Here is a 19,856-nt window from a genome sequence, read left to right on the forward strand (position 1 = left end):
ACTTTGTAACCATGGTTCAGGGTCCTTTACTCCAATGCTGGCTCCCCCAGTTTTCCTTTTCTTATAAAAATTAGGCCACCCAACCAGTTTGATTGCAAGTCACAAGTTCTTCTGGTGTCTGTCAGGGGCTAAGAAGCTTCTTTGAACCTGCCCAGCAGGTCAGCCACTTGTCTTCTCAAACCTTTTAAGAGTGCCCTAAGTTTGTTTAAAGAATCCGGGGGGAGGGGGGAGGGACACCTGGTGGCTCAGTTAAGCCTCTGACTTTGGCTCAGATCATGATCTCACGGTTTGTGAGTTCGAGCCCTACATCGGGTTCTCCGCTCTCAGTGCAGAGCCTGCTTTGGATCCTCTGTCTCCCTCTCTCTCTGTCCTTCACCCCCTACCCCTGTCAAAAATAAATAAACATTTAAAAATTAAATCTTCCTTAGTTAGTGAATGCACAGGTTTTATTCATACAGTCTATCCTGAACAATGCAATTTCGCCTAATACTGTAATTCTTACCTGAGTGTGGTATTCACTTTGCCCCCTCTGACTTTCTGGGATTATTCTAAGGACACTTACAACTCAAGTCTGGTCGACCTCTGTTTCTACACATTGCTCTGTGTGACTTATGATGTTTTAGGTCTCAAATTCCAGATAAAAGCCCCCAGAATGTAGCCCAGAGAAATCCAGTGTTCACACACAGGCCAGTCCCACTTCATCTTCTCTGGTGCACTGTCAAGTGCAAAAAAAAAAAAAAAAAAACCCCACATGATATGGCAGCATGCTGAAGGAAGGTTGGGTCTGTGATCATGTTTGCAGAGAGAATAGCTAAAGCAGGCACATGGGCTGATATCTGCAGCATTTTGCTCTACAGTATTGTGTAACCTGTTTCACAGTAATAAAGAGAACAAGAAAAGACTAGCAGTAGGTCCCAGGTTCTCTGCCAAGCACCTTATAAACATCCCCCAAGGGTGTCCTCACCTTAACCCTAAGAGTAGATATTATCATTCCAGGGTCACCCACAGGTGACAGGTTCTGAGAGGTTAGGTGACTTGGCTAATGTCACACGGCAAATAAGGGGCAGGATTCGAATTTTTATTCTAACTCCAAAGCTGATCCTTTGGTCTGGGCACATCTCTGTTTTTTAGAGGGATAATTAGTTCTCAACACTAAGCCATTTCGTTGTGATTAAATGAGGTCCCTCTTGGCAGTCTTTAGAAATTGCAAAATCTGCTTTCTGTCTTAAAAGTGACCTTTGGGGGCGCCTGGGTGGCGCAGTCGGTTAAGCGTCCGACTTCAGCCAGGTCACGATCTTGCGGTCCGTGAGTTCGAGCCCCGCGTCGGGCTCTGGGCTGATGGCTCGGAGCCTGGAGCCTGTTTCCGATTCTGTGTCTCCCTCTCTCTCTGCCCCTCGCCCGTTCATGCTCTGTCTCTCTCTGTCCCCAAAATAAATAAACGTTGGGAAAAAAAAAAAAAAAAAGGAAAAAAAAAAGTGACCTTTGGTTTTCACATGTCTTGACTTTCATGGAGGGACTCAGATTTATCCAGCATGTCCATAGATGGAATCTGAATATTGAAGCTGGGGACTTTTCCTATTCAAGCCAGAATCCTTCCTTCCTTGGTCTCCCCCGCCACCTGAGCGTTCCCTGTGAGGATCACCCGCCAGGGCCTCATGTGGCTGCAGACACCTGCAACGAGAGCTGTAGGCCTTCCTCACATGGGCTCTCCTCCCTCCTCGCAGAAGGATGAGGAGAGTCATCCCCAAATTCCCTGATTGTCCTCCCGCCACCTGTCCTCGTGGAGAGGCACATGGGGCATCCCGGATGTTCGCAGGATCCACGAAGAGGAGTCGGCAGTGGTGTGCCCTGTGATCGATGTGATTGACTGGAACACCTTTGAGTACCTGGGCAATGCCGGGGAGCCACAGATCGGCGGCTTCGACTGGAGGCTGGTGTTCACGTGGCACGTGGTTCCCGAGAGGGAGAGGACGCGGATGCGTTCGCCCATCGATGTCATCAGGTTAGAGGCTAACCTCTGGCCACTCGCTCTCTGAGCGTGCCTCGTTGCGTCTGGCCACCGTGTCAGTGAGGGTACCCGGGGAGGGCTGGTTAGCTCTTGTTCCCCCCACTTTCTCCAGAGCATTTGTTTATTTTATTTTATTTTTAAAATCTTTATTTATATTTGAGAGAGAGAGAGACAGAGCATGAGTGGGGGAGGGGCAGAGAGAGAGGGAGACCCAGAATCTGAAGCAGCCTCCAGGCTCTGAGCTGTCAGCACAGAGCCCAGAGTGGGGCTCAAACTCATGAACTGCGAGATCATGACCTGAGCCGAAGTCGGACGCTTAATCGACTGAGCCACCCAGGTGCCTGAGCATAATTTTATTTTTATTGAAAAATCTTTGCCACCCACATGAATTTTATGTTGGTATATTTTATTTATTTACGGATTTCAAAACTGTGGTAAAATATGCATAACAAAAAAATTGTTCACTTCAACCATTTTTTAAAGTGTTTAGCTCAGTGGCATCAAGCACATTCACAGTATTGAGTAACCGTCACTTCCAGAACTTTTTCATTGTCCTGTGTGGAAACCCTATACCCATTGAGCAATGACTCCCCTGTCTCTTCTTCAACCCCTGGTCACTTCTATTGTACTCTCAATGGATTTCCCTAGTCTAGATTGCTCGTGTAAGTGGAATCACACAGTATTTGTCCTTTTGTGTCTGGCTTCTTTCACTCCACATAAGTGTTTTCAAGGTTCTTCCAGAACCCCGTTCCTTTAATGGCTGAACAATATTCCACTGTATAGACATCCATGTTTGTTTATCCATTCACCTGCTGATGGCCACTTGGGTTGTTTCTATCATGTGGTTATTGTGAACAATGCTGCTGTGAATATTGATTTACTGTTACTGTTTGAGTCCCTGTTTTCAGGTTTTTGAGGTATATTCTTAGGAGCACCATTGGCGGGTCATATGATAATTTCATGCTTAACATTTTGAAGATACACTGTCAGGTCCTTTTTCTTTTTTTCAACTTTTTTTTTTTTTTTTTTTTTGGGACAGAGAGAGACAGAGCATGAACAGGGGAGGGGCAGAGAGAGAGGGAGACACAGAATCGGAAACAGGCTCCAGGCTCCGAGCCATCAGCCCAGAGCCTGATGCGGGGCTCAAACTCACGGACCGCGAGATCGTGACCTGTCTGAAGTCGGACGCTCAACCGACTGCGCCACCCAGGCGCCCCTGTCAGGTCCTTTTTCAACTGGGGGATAGGTGGACCTGGGGGGTGAATGGGCCACCTTTGGCTAGTTGGTGAGCCTGGGTCTGAGTAGAGTGGGTTCAGCGGGGGCTTGGTTGCTCTCATTCTTTGAAGTGTTGAAGTAATATAAAGGCTTCTTCCTCCCCTTCCAATTTCAGGAGCAAATGGGAGGTAGATATAGGGGTCAGGCAGAGGGAGATCGGACATCAGCTTTATTGCTGGTGCATTGAGCTGGAAATGGTGTCTTAGATCTGCACCCATGTTTGGCAGGAGGACTTCTGAGTTCTGACCTTGAGATGACCCACTGGCCAGAGGGAGATGCCTGTGGAGACAGTCTTAAGAGATGGCGGTAGAGGGGCGCCTGGGTGGCGCGTCCGACTTCAGCCAGGTCACGATCTCGCGGTCCGTGAGTTCGAGCCCCGCGTCAGGCTCTGGGCTGATGGCTCAGAGCTTGGAGCCTGTTTCCGATTCTGTGTCTCCCTCTCTCTCTGCCCCTCCCCCATTCATGCTCTGTCTCTCTCTGTCCCAAAAATAAATAAACGTTGGAAAAAAAAAAATTTAAAAAGAGATGGCGGTAGAGGGGTGCCTGGGTGGCTCAGTCAGTTAAGTGTCCGACCCTTGATTTTGGCTCAGGTCATCATATCACGGTTCGTGAGTCTGAGCCCCATGTGGGGCACACTGTCAGCGTTGAGCCTGCTTGAATTCTCTCTCTTTCTCTGCCTTTCCCCTGCTTCTGCATGCCCCCCCCCTCAAAAATAAATAAATAAATAAATTCAAAGAAAACGAGATGGGGGTAGAGAAATGAACAAGGCCAAGTCACATCCAGCCTAGAAGGCCAAGGACGGGGCTTTGGACTTTACCCTGAGAGAATAGAAGCCACTGATGGGATTTGAGCTGGAAATGACCCTGCCTGTTGCATTCTTTAAAGATTGCTAGATGCCATGTTGGCAAGGGGCCTGGAGGGGGCGAGGCAGTGGGCAGGGACATCTTTAGGAAGCATCATAATCTTTGAGTCAGGAATGATGGTGCAGGAGAAGATGGAGAGAAACGGGGTACTCCAGAGATGATGTGGTGGACGAACTGAGAGAGACTGAATGAGAATGGGGAAGGCAGGGATTGTGGTGACACCCCGGCTTCTGTAGGAGTCCTGAGTGACATCCTACTCAACTTTCACTGAACAGATTTGTAAACTGAGGCTCAGAATAGGAAGGGTCTTATCCAGGTTCATACATCCAACCTGGGATGCTGACATGTACTCCCATGGTCCCCTCCTCCCCATCACACACATGTGCTCGGGGATGTCATGGCCACCTCCTCTTCCCTTCCTATAATATCCCTGGGTCTCAGTTTCCTCACCTGTGAAATAGGTACAAGCATATCCACCTTGCCTACCCCTTAGATTTTTGGGATGAAACACGTGGAAGTGCTTTGTAGTCTAGAGCCTTCCCTTCCACAAGGAATCTTGCTGTCCTTTTCTCATTGGCCCAGAGCTTGGAATGCAGGGAAAGCGAATACTTTGTCAAGGCCCAGAAGCACTGCCGGGAGACCTTAACCTTTTTAAACAGTTAGACCCTTGATGATGTACAGTTTCTCTACCTCTGAATACATTCCTTGGCATCTGCACGTCTTGGTGTGTTGACCTTTCAGCTTTCTGCTGTGGTAGGACAGAAGGCTTGGGCCATTTCTAGAACCAGAGGAACCTGCGGGGGAGAAAACAAGGCTGGGTGAAGAAGAAGGCAAAAGTGGCCATCGGGGTCCTGGAAGGAGGCCACTCATGCAGGAGAGGAATGGGCCCTGGAGGAGCTTTTTTTTTTTTTCCCAACATTTATTTATTTTTGGGACAGAGACAGAGCATGAACGGGGGAGGGGCAGAGAGAGAGGGAGACACAGAATCGGAAACAGGCTCCAGGCTCTGAGCCATCAGCCCAGAGCCTGATGCGGGGCTCGAACTCACGGACCGCGAGATCGTGACCTGGCTGAAGTCGGACGCTTAACCGACTGCGCCACCCAGGCGCCCCCCTGGAGGAGCTTTGAGATGAGAGCTGCCTTCTGTGGTCTTCTACGCTCCAAAGGGCATCTGTGTTGCCCTGTGACCCTGTGACCAAGGCCACCACAGCCCAGCGCTAGCCATCCTCTTGGGGAGCCTGTCTCTTTCCTCAACTCTCTGGGTTGTCTGTGCTTCTAGAGGTACAAGGTTTTATCTCACCCTCAGGCCAGTGCTCATGCTGGTATCTTCTTGGAGAAACATTCCATTCCTTTTCTCTGCCAACTCCTCCGTGTTCTTCAGGCCTCATTTCCTCTGGGAAACTGAACCCTGCCCACCTGCCCCATGCCCTCCCCTCTGTGCCCACACAGTGCTGCCTGGTGAGATATTTGTGAGCCTCCTAGGGCAGGGACCGTGGGGCACATCTATGCCTCCCGGTCCAGCGCAAGGCCTGGTACAGAGCGTAAAGTCAGGATATGCTTAGAGACGACTGGGCAGGCTGGAGGGCTCCCGACAGACAGTTCACCTGCTGCTCACACTGCAATGTGGTTATCACACTCTCCTAGGTCCCCAACAATGGCTGGAGGGCTGTTTGCTGTGAGTAAGAAATATTTTGAATATCTGGGGTCTTATGATACAGGAATGGAAGTTTGGGGCGGAGAAAACCTCGAATTCTCCTTTAGGGTAAGTATTCCAGTCTTCTCTTTGGACTCATCCTTCACTTGTCCCTTCTCTCTCTCTCTCTCTCTTTCTCTCTCTCTCTGGGAATGATGGGATTTTCCAGGAGAACCTGGCAGACTTTTCTTCCATGTTGATGGTTTTTATCTAACGATCCTGAAAGAGGATAGTAGTGGCGTGCACATTCTATAAACATGCTTGCCTTCTTGTTTGAACTTTTAAAAAATTGTACTTTTCATAGATTTGGGGCAAGGAAGCGCCTTGCAGGTCACCTAGTTCTTTTCTCTTACTACAGCAGGGAGAGACTGGGGCCCAGAGAGGGGAAGTGACTGGCTCAAGGTCACCCACACAGTGAGTGGCAGAGATGGGGCTGACACCCAGGCCCCTGCTTCCCAGACCCATCTTGTGGAGTCTTGATTTGCTTATTTACTTATGAAATAACCTGTTTAGCACAGTGACCTTCAGACTTTGCCACATGTAAGAATTGTTTAACAAAGAACTTGTTTAAAAAGACACATTTATAGGTACAGTCTCCAGAAAGTCAGGCTTGATAGATTTTTGGTAGGGACCAGGAATCTGCTTTTTGGGAAAAGCCCATTTACTGATTCTGCTGCTTGTGTCCCACGGATGCCCCTTTGAGAGGCCACTAGCATTTCAGTGGGTTTTCCAGTTAACCGAATCCTGCATTTTGAGTATCAACATTTTATGTTAACGTCTGTAGTTTTTAACAGAAAATTTTAAATTTTGGTAGTATTTTATATGGTTTCCTGCTCAGAGAGAGTTAATAAGAATTGGCCCTCCGCTGAGGACTCACACCCCCCATTATAAGTACCAGATACTCTCCTCGGTCTCACATCCTGGGAACCGTGGGGTCTTCACGGCCCTGTGCCCCAGCATGAGCTGGTCTCAGACAAGTCAGCCTGTTGAGGTTTAGGATGTGCTTTTAATGGTCTTTCTGCCTCTTCCCTAGGTGTCAGGCTGCTCTCTGCCTCTAGAAGTTCTTCCTTTCCCCTTCCAAACCTCTCTCCTTACTCGCTGCTTTCCTATCTTCTGTGGCTAGGAGATCAGGTAATGAGCCTGTGTTTTGCATAATGAGTAATGGGTTCCCAGTGAGGTCAGTTATGGGTACTCCTGTGAGTCAAGTGCATGAGCTCTAGTGCATGGACTCTGGGATCTTGCTCCCGGCGGCTTGTTTGTCTTTGGGGCTGTGTTCTTGCTCTTTGACTGCATCCTGTGTCCTGAATGTGCTGGGGAGGTGGCCTCCTACCCCATGGAGGGTGAGGCCTGGCAGTGTTCATCATGATGTCTGTGTGCCCGGCCTCCTTGCTGCGGGCACGGTGGGCCAGCAGCTCACCATTCTGCGCCACCACCCCCCGACCCCCCCTGCCCCGCCACTCACCCACCTGGCCTCCTTCCTGCTCTTTGCACAGATCTGGCAGTGCGGTGGGACCTTGGAAACACACCCGTGCTCTCACGTTGGCCACGTTTTCCCCAAGCAAGCTCCCTACTCCCGCAATAAGGCTCTGGCCAACAGTGTCCGAGCAGCTGAAGTGTGGATGGATGAATTTAAAGAACTCTACTACCATCGCAACCCCCATGCCCGCCTGGTGAGTTCCCCGGCCCACCTGTATCCCAGCTGGCCTCATCCAAACAAAAGCAGCTGATTCTGGCCTCCCCGCCATAGTGGACCTGGTTCCAGAAATAGATACAAGTATGGGAAAACTTTATCCCCCCACTTATAATAATACATTCATGTTGATTCTCATCATTTACAGTAATTATGGTCTGTGTCATCATTGCAAACACTGATTCAAGGCTACTGAGCCACTGCTTCTCAGAGAAATACGGTGCTAGGTTCCTTCAGGCCTCTTGCAGGTTGACATTTTTGCCAACCGATCAATACACACAGTATACAATACATGGTTTTGTGTATATTTCTGTCGAAAGATTGTTTGCATTGAACTCATGGCCAACAACACTGTGACAACGTGCCTAATCCGCGTATTTTCTCCGCCAGGCACAACGCAGCCTTCTTGCACCAAGGAACACTAGCCAGCCCTTCAGCACCATGCTTGGGGGCCTTTTAAACAGTGAGGTCACCAACACAAAGCAGCAAAATGTGGCACTAGGTGGGCGATGAACAGGACACTTGTTTACAGCGTGAGAGCTGAGACATGATCTCAGCCAGGAGCGTCACGTTGGGTGACTCAGATTTTTTATCCCTCTCTGTATGTGTTTGCAGATGATGGTGGTGGTAGTGGTTTTAGGGTTACAAATAAGCTTTAGCAAATAGGTCCACTGCCTCTGCACTGGCCAGCTCTACAGGCCCCTGGACAGGGTGCCCACTCTGCACCAGCATCAACTAAAATGAAAATGTAAACCTCTTTTTCTGAATCCTCACAGCAGCCCTTCAGGATAGCTATGAAATTCTCATTTTTTATTTATTATTATTTTTTTAATGTTTATTTAATTTTGAGAGACTGTGTTTGAACGGGGGAGGGGCAGAGAGAGAGGGAGACACAGAATCCGAAGCAGGCTCCAGGCTCTGAGCTTGAGCTTGTCAGCCCTACGTGGGGCTGGAACTCACGAACTGTGAGATCATGACCTGAGGAAGTCAGACACTCAGCCTACTGAGCCACCCAGGCGCCCCAATTCTCATTTTAGATGCCAGAACTGAAGCTCAGAGAGCTTGCCCAAGGCCTCGTGGGTGATGTGGGCAGAACTGAGCCTGGGGTGCGTAGAACCCACTCCCTGCTCTGCAGAGCCCTGTGGACCTGCCCCTGACCTTGGCCCCTTTCTGCCTCTGGGCTCCAGGGTCATTGCTTCCTCTGTCATGCCCAAGGCTGCAGGGTGGAAACATCTGCTCCTTCCCATTACCCAGTCTGGAACCCACAGCCGTCTCTTCCTGAGGCTTCCCAAAGAATGACATATTAGAGGGGCCCCACGTACACCTTTTGTCTGGATGCCTGTGGCCGAGTGTTAAAAGGGATATTTGGTTGAAGATGAGGGCACAATGACTCATCAAAGGAAGGCCCTCTGGGAAATAAGTAAAACTCTGAAATTTTGCTCAGACGTTTTCCTGACATTACCATTTTGTTAAATATTTAGCCTGTTAAATTTTAATACTTTAACATCATATTGCAAGGACAGCAATAGTGCTCGGCACTGCTCTTGTGACTATGCTAAATAGATGCTTGCTTTATTTAATTATTTAGAAGTTAAACAAAATTTTTTTTAATGTTTATTTATTTTTGAAAGAGAGAGAGAGAGAGAGACAGAGTGCGAGCAGAGGAGAGGCAGAGAGAGGAGACACAGAAACTGAAGCAGACTCCAGGCTCTAAGCTGTCAGCACAGAGCCCGACATGGGGCTTGAACTCACGAATTGCGAGATCATGCCGTGAGCCACCCAGGTGCCGCAATTATTTAGAAGTTCTTAATCACTTGTTTTGTCCAGAAAACTAAACTTCCACGAGTATTTTTCACTGCAGCACTTGGCACTTACCATTGTAAGCATATGTTCAGACTTCAGCATGTTGAGCACATAAGGTCTATGTACATGGTTACATTGAGAATATTCACCTGTGTTTGAAAGTGAACACTTCAGGTATCAGCAGTAATTCAGAATGTCAGGGTGTAGTACTCGACTGACGTCCACTGGTCTGTGATCACACACTCATCGATGGGGCAGATGCACGGGTCCAGGGAGCTGACGCAGCCCCAGGACTCGGCTCCCTGACTTCATTACCAGGCGCTTCGTGTCCTTCCCTAGAGCACCTGGCCACACCTCCTTGTAGCGAGAGTGCCCGAGAATGCAGTTGTTTGTGTGATGGTCTCTCCTGCCAAGGTGCTGTCGCTGTGTCTGAGGCTGGTCTGACCCTCTGAGCCTGTACAGGACCCAGCACACAGTGGGTTCTCGGTACACGTTGCAGAGGAGGGAAGCATCCGTGGAGAGAAGGCTTTAGTAGGAAGTACGTGCCCTGCAGGGACTCACTGCTTTTGCTGTTTCCTCAGGAACCCTTTGGCGATGTGACAGAGAGGAAGCAGCTCCGTGCAAAGCTCCAGTGTAAGGACTTCAGGTGGTTCTTGGAAAACGTGTACCCAGAATTGCACGTGCCTGAAGACAGGCCTGGCTTCTTTGGGATGGTGAGTGAGGCGGGCCTCTGGTGGGCAGGGGCTTCCCTGACTAATAAATCCTAGCCAAGAAAGGCCCCTTCATGGGGGACTGCTAGCCTTCCTCACCCCTTCTCCCCTCCCTGCTTTAATCCACTGTCTTTCCTTCTCCCCGTGTCTGGGCCTCAAGTCCAGAATGTCAGCACTAGAAGCCATCTCCAAATTGGTGACGATAAGCCTCCCAATTTATAGATAAAGAAACTGAGGCTCACCTGGTGTTTCCATGTCCGGTTTCACATTACTTCAAGCTTCAGATGGCTGGACCAGTTAATAATTCCCAGCTCGGGGATTGATAAAGGCAGTAGTAGAGGGAGAAGAGTCACTTCGGTTATTTCAAAGAACCTGAAAGAAATGTCTCTGGGATGAAGACAACTAAAATGTCCAGTGCCTTTGGCTTTGGGGAGGAACGACACCAACTTAGGAAGGTGTCCTCTGCTGTGTCGTGTTGATCAGAAGTGCCCGTGTTCCATTCTGGGAGTCTTTGATAAACCCAAAGCAGGACGTTAACGCATTAAATTCGGTCTTTGCTATGAAAAGGTTCAAGCAGAGAGAATGATGTAATGAACCCTGTTCCCGAGCTTCTAGAATTATGATGATTTTGCCTCTCTTGCCTTCTGTCTCCTCTGCTGCATCCTCTCGTGTTTTTCTTTGCTCAAGCAAACCCCAGGCATCCTGTCATTTCACTCCCATTCGCTTCCCCGTGCGCGTCTGTATGGACGGTATCTTCTAACCGCAGACCATTATCACACCCCTGTCGAGTGAGCAGTAATTTCTTGGCACCCTTTAATATCTAGCCCTTACCCACATTCCCCTGCTTTTTCACACCTCTCTCAGGGTAACTGGCTGGTTCCACCTGGGGTCCAGACAAGGTCTCGCGTTGTGGTTGGCTGCTAGTCCTCCCTCCCACATCTCCTTCATCTAAGGCAGACCTCTTCCCTCCTCCTCCCCACTTGTGCTAATAGTGTTGCAAAAACAGCATCCGTTGTCCAGTAGCACATCTCACCCTTGGAGTTACCTAATTGTTTCCTTGTGGTGTCTTTTAAATCCTGCTTCTCGCCCATAGTTCTTAAAATGGAAGTGAGGTCCAAAGGTCTGATTGGAATGGAATCATCAACCTTTTATGGCAAGAACACGTCACAGATGTGTTTTGTGCTCCTGCAGCATCATCGCAGGAGCACCTAACCTCTGGTCATCCTGCTTCTAGCGATGACACTGATCAGCGGGTCCATGGGGCCTGTCCGGGACCAGCCACTATCAGGGGCCATGTCAGCATCCTCTCTCGTGTTTTCTGTAACTGTTGATAATCATCACCTAGACCCAAACTTCAAGTGGCATTGTCAAATGGTGCTTTTTCTAATCCTTTCATTTCCTCTGCATTTTTAGCTGAGATGTTTCTGTAAAGAAGAACGTTCCCTTGTTAACTGGGACCATTTGGTATTTGTGAAATTTAGAGTTCATTCAGAAAAGGCATAACAAATTTTAGGGATGAGTGGGTGACTCGGTCAGTTAAGCATCTGACCCTTGATTTCAGCTCTGGTCATGATCTCACAGTTCATGAGTTTGAGCCCCGCATCAGGCTCTGAGCTGACTGTGTGCAGCCTGCTTGGGATTCTCTCTCTCTCTTTCTCTCTCTCTCTCTCTCTCTCTGCTCCTCCCCTGCTCTCTCTCTCTCTGCCTCTCCCCAGCTTGCGCGCGCTCTCTCTCTCTCTATCAAAATAAAAAAATAAACTTAAAAAATTAAAAACAAGAAAAGGCATAACAAATTTTTAAGTCCTTCTCTTTATTTGCCTGTTTTCAGAGTAAGAATTGGCACTTCAGTTTCCTCCAGTTTGTTTGTTGGCTCATTTGCTTGTTGGCTTTTTCTTTTCTTGAGCATCACTGTAAACCAGTGGGGTTTTATATGGTCAGTGTGCTGCAGTTCATCTGTTGGTTTCTGTTTTTTTCTTTGAACAGTTCAGGTTGCCCATCTTCAGCTAGTGAGAACCTCTTCATTTTGGCTTCTGTGATCTTGACCCCTTGTAGTAGCTTGATTGCTTCCTTGATCCCGGCCACGCTCATCTTCTACATTTGCTGCCATCCCTCCCAGAGCCCCTGACCCTTTCAGTGGGGGGCAGTGTTCAGAGCCCACAATCCGGATGCCAGCTGTGGTCTCTGTCTCTAGACCACACTCTACACCAGAAACATAATGCTAGCCACATACGTAATTAAAAATTTAACTATATTCAACTTTATTTTTAAGGTTTATTTATTTATTATTTAAAAAGTTTTTTTAATGTTTATTTTTGAGAGAAAGAGAGAGTACAGGTGGGAGAGTGACAGACCGAGAAGGAGATCTGAAGCAGGCTCCAGGCTCTGAGCTGTCAGCACAGAGCCCAATATGGGGCTTGAACCCACAAACTACAAGATCACAACCTGAGCTGAAGTTGGACGCTCAACCAACTGAGCCACCCAGGTGCCCCTAGTAACCATATTTTAAAAAGGAGCAAGTGAAGTTAATAATATATTTTATTTAATTCAAGGTATCCCCAGTATTATCATTTCAACATGTAGTTGATGTAAAAATTTATCGAGATGCATTACGTCTTTTTCTCATACTGTCTTGAAACCTGCTGTGTATTTTACACTCACTGCATATCTCAATTTGGACTTGGTCACATTTCAAGTGCCCAGTGGCCACATATGGCCAGTGGGTACCATGTGGGGTGCACAGTGCTATAGTTTTTCAGTGGGTAGAGAAAGGAAATGCATATTTTTGAGAAACAAATCATGAACTCATACTGATATCTCAAATTTAAATGTAATCTTACAGGATTTTTTCGTCTTCGGTATTATACTTGTATTACTTTTTTCTTACACTGAAAATCTTAGTTTCAAAAATAGTACCACATTATTTATTTGCTTTATCTTAAAAGATATTTAAAATAGTTTCAAAATAATAATTCACTATTACCACTGACAGTTGATACTGAATGAGGTTTAGGATTTCTTTGCTGCTCTATTTGTTTATAGAATATAGTTCACTAAGGAAATGTAATCAAACATGGAATGTTCTAAAAAAACAAAAACAGCGGGGAATGTTCTAAAGTCATTTAATATCATTCTTTTTTCTGTTTCACCAACTTGATACAGCTAGCTTAGTTTATCTCAGTTTTAATTTTCAGGGGTTCCCACCTCTCTTTTAGTGTTTTTTCCATTTCAAATCTGTCTGAACATAGGGAGTTCATTTGAGGTCACAGTCCTTTGGTGGTCAAGCGTGGGGACTGATTTGCTAGATGACATTTGACCCCTTCCAAATCTGAGGTGTTCTGCTTATTCTAACCAGATTTCTTCACAAGCAAAGGGACTTCAGGAACATGGAAGTCTGTGCTTTGTGAGCTAGTGGACTGGATTGTGGAATCTTCTTTCAATATGACTGAGTCTTATCTTCAGAAACAGGCTAGTCAAGGGTGGACGAGGGCCAGGGCAGGAGAGGGATTCATGAGGAGTTCATTGAGGGGTCTTTGAACTCTCCAGAAAGAGATTTGGAAGGTGTATGTCTTTCCCTGGAGGCTACCAAAAGGGAGGCGGGAGCATGATTTTTTTCTCTTGGAATGATCGAAGGGTTTTAGATCTAAAAGGTACCTTAGAGGTGGCATTAGATTAGACAGCGTTGAGTGATGGGGAGAGCACTGGACTTGGGGTCTGAGTTCCTGGATTCAAGACTCAGGCATCTCCACTCGTGTGACCTTGGGCCATCAGCTCTGTATTGTGCTGTTCCTATAGTCTAGAATGGTGGACTTCTCATCTGGAAAATGGTGAGTCTCTCACACAGGATGTCTTTTGCAGATGCCTGCTTGCAGGGGTCCTTGGTACATGTGTGAGGCAGCAACCCAGCTCTGCACGGACCAGTGCAGCAATAAGTCTGCACCAAGGAGAAATGGAGAGATAAGAGCTTTCAGGTCATAAAGAGTTAATCTCTCTGCAACTCAGATTTATCTTTAGAAATGGGGGTTATGATTCTTGCCTATGGTATAGAATGGGAAAGCACTTTCAACACTAAAAATCTAAGGAGCTCTTACCCAGTAAGTCCGGTTCTTGACTCAATGACTCCTCTCCAATGGAGTCATTACCGTGGGAGCCTTGGGTGGAACCTGTTGTTGTGTATAAATCTGGACCAAAATGCCACCTTTATGTTTTGTTTAGCTCCAGAACAAAGGACTGAGAGATTACTGCTTTGACTATAACCCTCCCAATGAAAACCAAATCGTGGGACACCAGGTCCTTCTCTACCACTGTCACGGAATGGGTCAGAACCAGGTAGGTGCTGCTTCTCTATAGTTTGACATTCTTGAGCCAGGGGAAAACAGACAGTGGGACCCTGAATGTTCAAGGGAGCGTTTGTGTGGGGTCTTTAAAGAGAGAAATGAGGGGAAGTCTCTCTTTTTTTTTAAATTAAATATTTGATGGGTGCCTGGGTGGCTCAGTCGGTTAAGCCTCTGACTTCAGCTCAGGTCACGATCTCACGGTCTGTGAGTTCGAGCCCCGCGTCGGGCTCTGGGCTGATGGCTCAGAGCCTGGAGCCTGCTTCCGTTTCTGTGTCTCCCTCTCTCTCTGCCCCTCCCCCGTTCGTGCTCTGTCTCTCTCTGTCTCAAAAATAAATAAACGTTAAAAAAATTTTTTTAATTAAATATTTGATGTATATATATATTTTTTTGCATTATGAGGGTACTATATGCTTTTGCAGAATATTTGGGAAATGCAAAAAAGTATAAGCAGTAAGTGAATGACAGGACCCTGCAACCACCATTAGAACTAACACCTAGTTATTTCTCATCTTCCTTTATGCAAGGCCTTTAGATCATGTGTTTTAAATAGTTATTATCATAATGTCTATATGTTTTATATTCCATTCTTTCCATTTCGTCATACTTTTCACGTGTTATTAGACATCCTTTGAGAATGTCATTCCTAATGGCCTCTTGATAATCCTTTGTGTGGCTGTATTACTGTTTAGTTAACTGATTCCCTGCCTGCCTGTTTTTGATTGTAAAGTAACCATGCCACTAACCCCTTGTCAGAAACAAAAGTGGGGGGGGTGGGGAGCAACAGATCTGCGTGTCCGATGACTTCCTTAGAATTAATGCTTGAACAGAATTCTAGGTTTTGATGGATAGTGCCATGTAAAGTGGTGTTTAGGGCAATTGCTGGTGGCCGGGGCAGGTCTGTCTGGGTTAAGTGCTGAGCTTCAGGCTGGCCAGGGGAGCAAGTTCTGGAAGGTCTGTGAATTGCAACAGATCCCAGCCCCAGGAGGCAGATAAACCACCAGGGCGGGCCCGTGGAGGATGCAGGAGACGCAGGAGACCCAGAGGAGGGAAACGTTGGCTACCTGGACCTTTAAAGCCTTCCTGCCTTAAGCAGTGTCAGACACCTAGAGATGAGTGGGTGGGATTTGAGTTTCTTCCAGCTCCAAGTCACCCCAGGCTCTCGTCCAGCCATTTCCCTCTCTCCACATCAGAGAGTAACTGACGCACGATTGGCTGCTCCATTTTTAGTTTTTCGAGTACACGTCCCGGAATGAGATACGCTATAACACTCACCAGCCAGAGGCCTGCATCGCTGTGGACGCAGGAATGGATATTCTCATCATGCAGCTCTGCCAGGAAACTGCCCCGGAGAACCAGAAGTTCATCTTGCGGGAGGTGAGTGAGCCGTCTGCGCCCTCCTTGCTCTCGGTGCCTGGGCTGCAGAAGGGGGAGTGGAGGTAAAGAGTGTTCCCCGGCACAGTCCTCGAGGGTCTCAGGGATGCGGCCACATCTGGGGAGACCAGGGAGTTCACCGTGGACCCAACAGTGTGGTCGGGGCCCCGGCATCCAGCATCAGGAGTGCTTTGACTCCCATCTAGTCGTCCTGGCCTCCTTAGACCGTGAGCCATAGTCCCGGAGTGAGGAGCTGTCGCAAACACACTCAAGGATGAAATGGGCTTGAAATGAGTGAAACGAATAGCCAAAGCGTGAGGATGTGAGGTTAGATCCAGGGGCAAGCTACTCCATTTCTTTAAGCCTCATTTTTCCCAGCTGTAAAATGGGAACAATAATAGCAGCCCGTCTACCTCTAGTGTGGACTAGATGGACAGCAGAAATAGTCCTTGGAAACCATAAAGCTCTATAGAGATCAGTTGTTACCTGCAGGGTAATCACCAAGAAAACATCTCTCTGATGGAGCTGGCTCTCCATCAGAATAGTTGATGTTGATTTGGAACCGGGTATTATTTCAGGCCCGTTAGGCACTAGCCCCGCCACACTTGGCCACAAGCTGTAACAGGACTCGTGAATCTGTCAAATCTTTTGACTCACTAAAAAGCACTTGAGGGAGTAAATCCAAAGAAAATAATTCAAAAGACGAAATGAGTTTATTTTTATCTCCATAGGAAGCTTTCATTCCCAGCCTGGCCTCAGGGATGGAAAGATTGGTCTAATTTGCTAATAAATGGGTTAATTCTAAGCATGATTAAAAGTTGGAGTACATTTTCCTGTAGAAGATATGATTATCAGTGAAATTTGCGGGCTACCTGAGCAAGCCTGCGCCATGGTGTTATCCGTCTGATATCAGAAATAAGAGGGAAGATACTTCTGCAAGCTCCCCGTCTGTGGTTCTCTGCAGCGCCCGCCTCCATCCCCTTCTCTTGTTTCTTCTAACTGTAAGCCCTCAAGGGGCTTACACAGTAATGTAAGCTAGAAATCATAAAATTGGTTTGAAACATCATTAAAATTGTATCTTAAATTTCAGTGACCAATTCAGGAAAAGTAAAGTCTCCTTAGAAGGTTGGGAAAAGGGATGCTATTTAATTATTTCCTTTCATGGTACTCTGAAGGCAACATTTGAACTCTTTTAAGGGTTTTCAGGGTTAATATTTTTGAGATTCTTCTGCCTATAATTTTATTGCCAAAGGTTTCTCTTTCCCTGGAACAGGTATGTCACTTGCTCAGCCATGATTAAGTTCCCAGGGAACTTAAAGCTTACAACAGAGAGGTGGAGGAAAAAAACAGACTCAAGGATGGGGGAGAGTTTCGCTGAGGTAACTCAGAACAGTTGGGAAAAGGAATACAAGGGGAAGGCCTTAAAGAGGACCATGATCTTTTGGGGTTGGGGAAATTGGCACAGTCCCATTGAACCCATGTCCTCAGGTGACTTGTCCCCTTGCCCAGCTGTTCTCTGGCTGAGCTGGGACTACAGCCAAGTTTCCTGATTCTGTATTTAAATACCTAAGAGAAAGAGATCGCCAGGGATGGAATTAGTTGACCTAAGGGAAGCGGAAGATGTTAATAAAGAATCTTTGATCCTAATTTCCCTCAAGGAGAAGGATAGCAGTAGGGAGACTTGGGATCTGACGGATCCCCAGAGCAGCCAGCAGGTGGCACCACTCGCCCTGACGGTGGAGTCCGGGACCCTGGCGAGCCTGACGCGCTTGTCCACTCCTGGCTCTGTCTATGCGTGGGCAGTCCTGAGTTGCCTCAGTACGGGGCAAACACAGTGCTCAGTAAATATTTCTGCAATGATAAAAAATCACCCGAGCTCTTAACACATTTTAAGGAAAAAGCTACTTTCTGAGGAATTATTTGTATTTCTGGTAAACAGCCAGTGCTTATTCTCTCTTGTAGGATGGTTCTTTATTTCACGTACAGTCCAATAAATGTGTTCAGGCTGAGAAGAAGGCCTTCAGTGACAGTTTCATACCATTTCTACGGCTCTGCACCAACTCGGAACATCAGAAATGGTTCTTTAAGGAACACATGTAATACCAAGGAGCTCCACAAAGGAGTGGCAAGGCCCCCGGACTCTGGTGACAGACCCACCCCAACCCTGGCTTCCTTGTTTTTATAAGGAAGTCATTTTGCAATCTGTGAATGTGACGTTGGATTTAACCAGCTTTGTACTGATTTGGAAAACTTCAAAATTGCTCCCAAATGCCCTATTTTCGAAGGGTGATCATAAAATGTTAACTCGTGGCATTCAGAGAATTAAAATCTTTAAATATTTTTCTATCAAGATGTATGTCCTACTGTCATGTCTTTTTCTTAACCCCTAGCAAAGAGGTAAATCTTCTCTTTTGGTGTTTGTGAGGGTTCCACGAATGTGTGGAAATCAGACTCATGTAATGTACTCTGTGTACACTGATAACACCTCAAGCATGGGGCTAGGTTTTTCTCAGTGTAGACAGATGGACATGAGGAACATTGTATTGATTCCTTCACACTGTTGAGATATTCCAGGTTTATTGAAATAAAGAATGCTATTTGCTTATGTGTTGCCACCATAGTCAAAATTCCAGCAAAGGTTTACATTAGCTAAAGAGAACTAAACCAAAGCTGAAGTCTTTTTTTTTTTAAATTTCTTAATGTTTATTTATTTTTGAGAGAGAGAGAGAGAGAGAGAGAAAGACAGAGCATGAGTGGGGGAGGAGCAGAGAGAGAGGGAGACACAGAATCCGAAGCAGGCTCCAGGCTCTGAGCTGTCAGCACAGAGCCCAACGTGGGGCTCGAACCCACAAACCGTGAACTCATGACCTGAGCCGAAGTTGGATGCTTAACCTACTGAACCACCCAGGCGCCCCACCAAAGCTGAAGTCTTAAAGGAACAGTGTGACTTGCTGAGCCACAGTAAACTTGAAGCACACGGTGGCCTTCCGACAATGCCCAGCTGTGATGTGGCTGGCTACTTTCGGTAATTACCGCTGTGACTTTAAAAGACATTTATGTCATTTCACATTTTAATCACACATTAGCATCAGGGGAAATTCAATGTGCTCTATGAAACGCAGTTTTCAAATTTGTTCATTGATGAGATTTGGTCCTGAACCCCGTGTTCAGTTCCGTGCTATAGCAGCTCCTGCTGCTGTTTGTCAGTAATTCTGATCTGTGAACTAGTCCAGATCCACTTCTGAGATCTTGTCCACCTGATGGCATCAGTGTGATGATTAAAAGGAAACTATGAGGACATTGCAGGTCTTTGTTTTTGTAACCAATCAGATGTGAGCAATGAAGACACAGGCGTACTTGATTTCAACGTACATTTCCTACCCCCTCATGCTGTCTTAAAAGCATCCTCCCTTCTCTGAGCAATCTGGTTTAACAATCACCCAGAACAACTCCAACTGACCTGGCTAGTGTCAATCTGATGCCTCTTAACCACACTGGACTTTGGTTTCTTCTTCTGTCAAATGAGAATAATGAAACCAGCCTCGGAGGGGAGTTGTGAGGATTACATAACAGAGCAGATGAGGGCTAAGCTTAGTCCCTGGCATGCAGTACAGGCTCATTAAATTTCTTTTTTTTTTTTTTTTACTGTTTATTTTTCAGAGAGAGAGAGCGCGTGCGAGCGCGTGAGCAGGGGAGGGGCAGAGAGGGGGGAGACACAGAATCCCAAGCAGGCTCCAGGCTCTGAGCTGTCAGCACAGAGCCTGATGTGGGGCTCGAACTCATGAACTGTGAGCTCATGACCTGAGCCGAACTCAGACACTTAACCGACTGAGCCACCCAGGCGCCCCTTGTTAAGTTTCTATTTTCATAAATAACGTGTTATACAATGTGAAGCACAATAAGCATCTGCGGCCATTTATTCAAAAATAAGTATTAAAGAATTTAGTGATTTTATCCTTATGGGATTAAATAGCTCATTGGCAGGTGGGACTAGGGTATGAACCCCTTCCAGCACAGCTCAGTTCTCTCGTAAATGGTTAAAGTGAGAAATTTTATGTTATGCATATTTAACCTTTGCTGTGTGTCAGTCTGAGCTCCATGCAGGGGTG

General features: G+C 46.9%; 1 protein-coding gene across 1 annotated transcript in view; it reads left to right on the forward strand.

The window, feature by feature from the left end:
- GALNT12 (polypeptide N-acetylgalactosaminyltransferase 12) overlaps positions 1-18,103 on the forward strand; it is a gene marked incomplete at its 5' end in the record, with an annotated part of 37,754 nt that extends 19,651 nt beyond the window's left edge. The window contains 7 exons of the mRNA XM_040482782.1: positions 1,817-2,002; positions 5,791-5,908; positions 7,333-7,509; positions 9,914-10,045; positions 14,255-14,368; positions 15,604-15,750; positions 17,710-18,103. Of these exons, the coding sequence (XP_040338716.1) occupies positions 1,817-2,002; positions 5,791-5,908; positions 7,333-7,509; positions 9,914-10,045; positions 14,255-14,368; positions 15,604-15,750; positions 17,710-17,847 (1,012 nt within the window). The remainder of the gene's footprint in view (positions 1-1,816; positions 2,003-5,790; positions 5,909-7,332; positions 7,510-9,913; positions 10,046-14,254; positions 14,369-15,603; positions 15,751-17,709) is intronic.
- Between the last annotated feature and the right edge of the window lie 1,753 nt (positions 18,104-19,856).

This window comes from Herpailurus yagouaroundi, unplaced genomic scaffold (assembly GCF_014898765.1).
Source record: "Herpailurus yagouaroundi ecotype Mexico unplaced genomic scaffold, PumYag 160, whole genome shotgun sequence".
Taxonomy (NCBI): domain Eukaryota; kingdom Metazoa; phylum Chordata; class Mammalia; order Carnivora; family Felidae; genus Herpailurus; species Herpailurus yagouaroundi.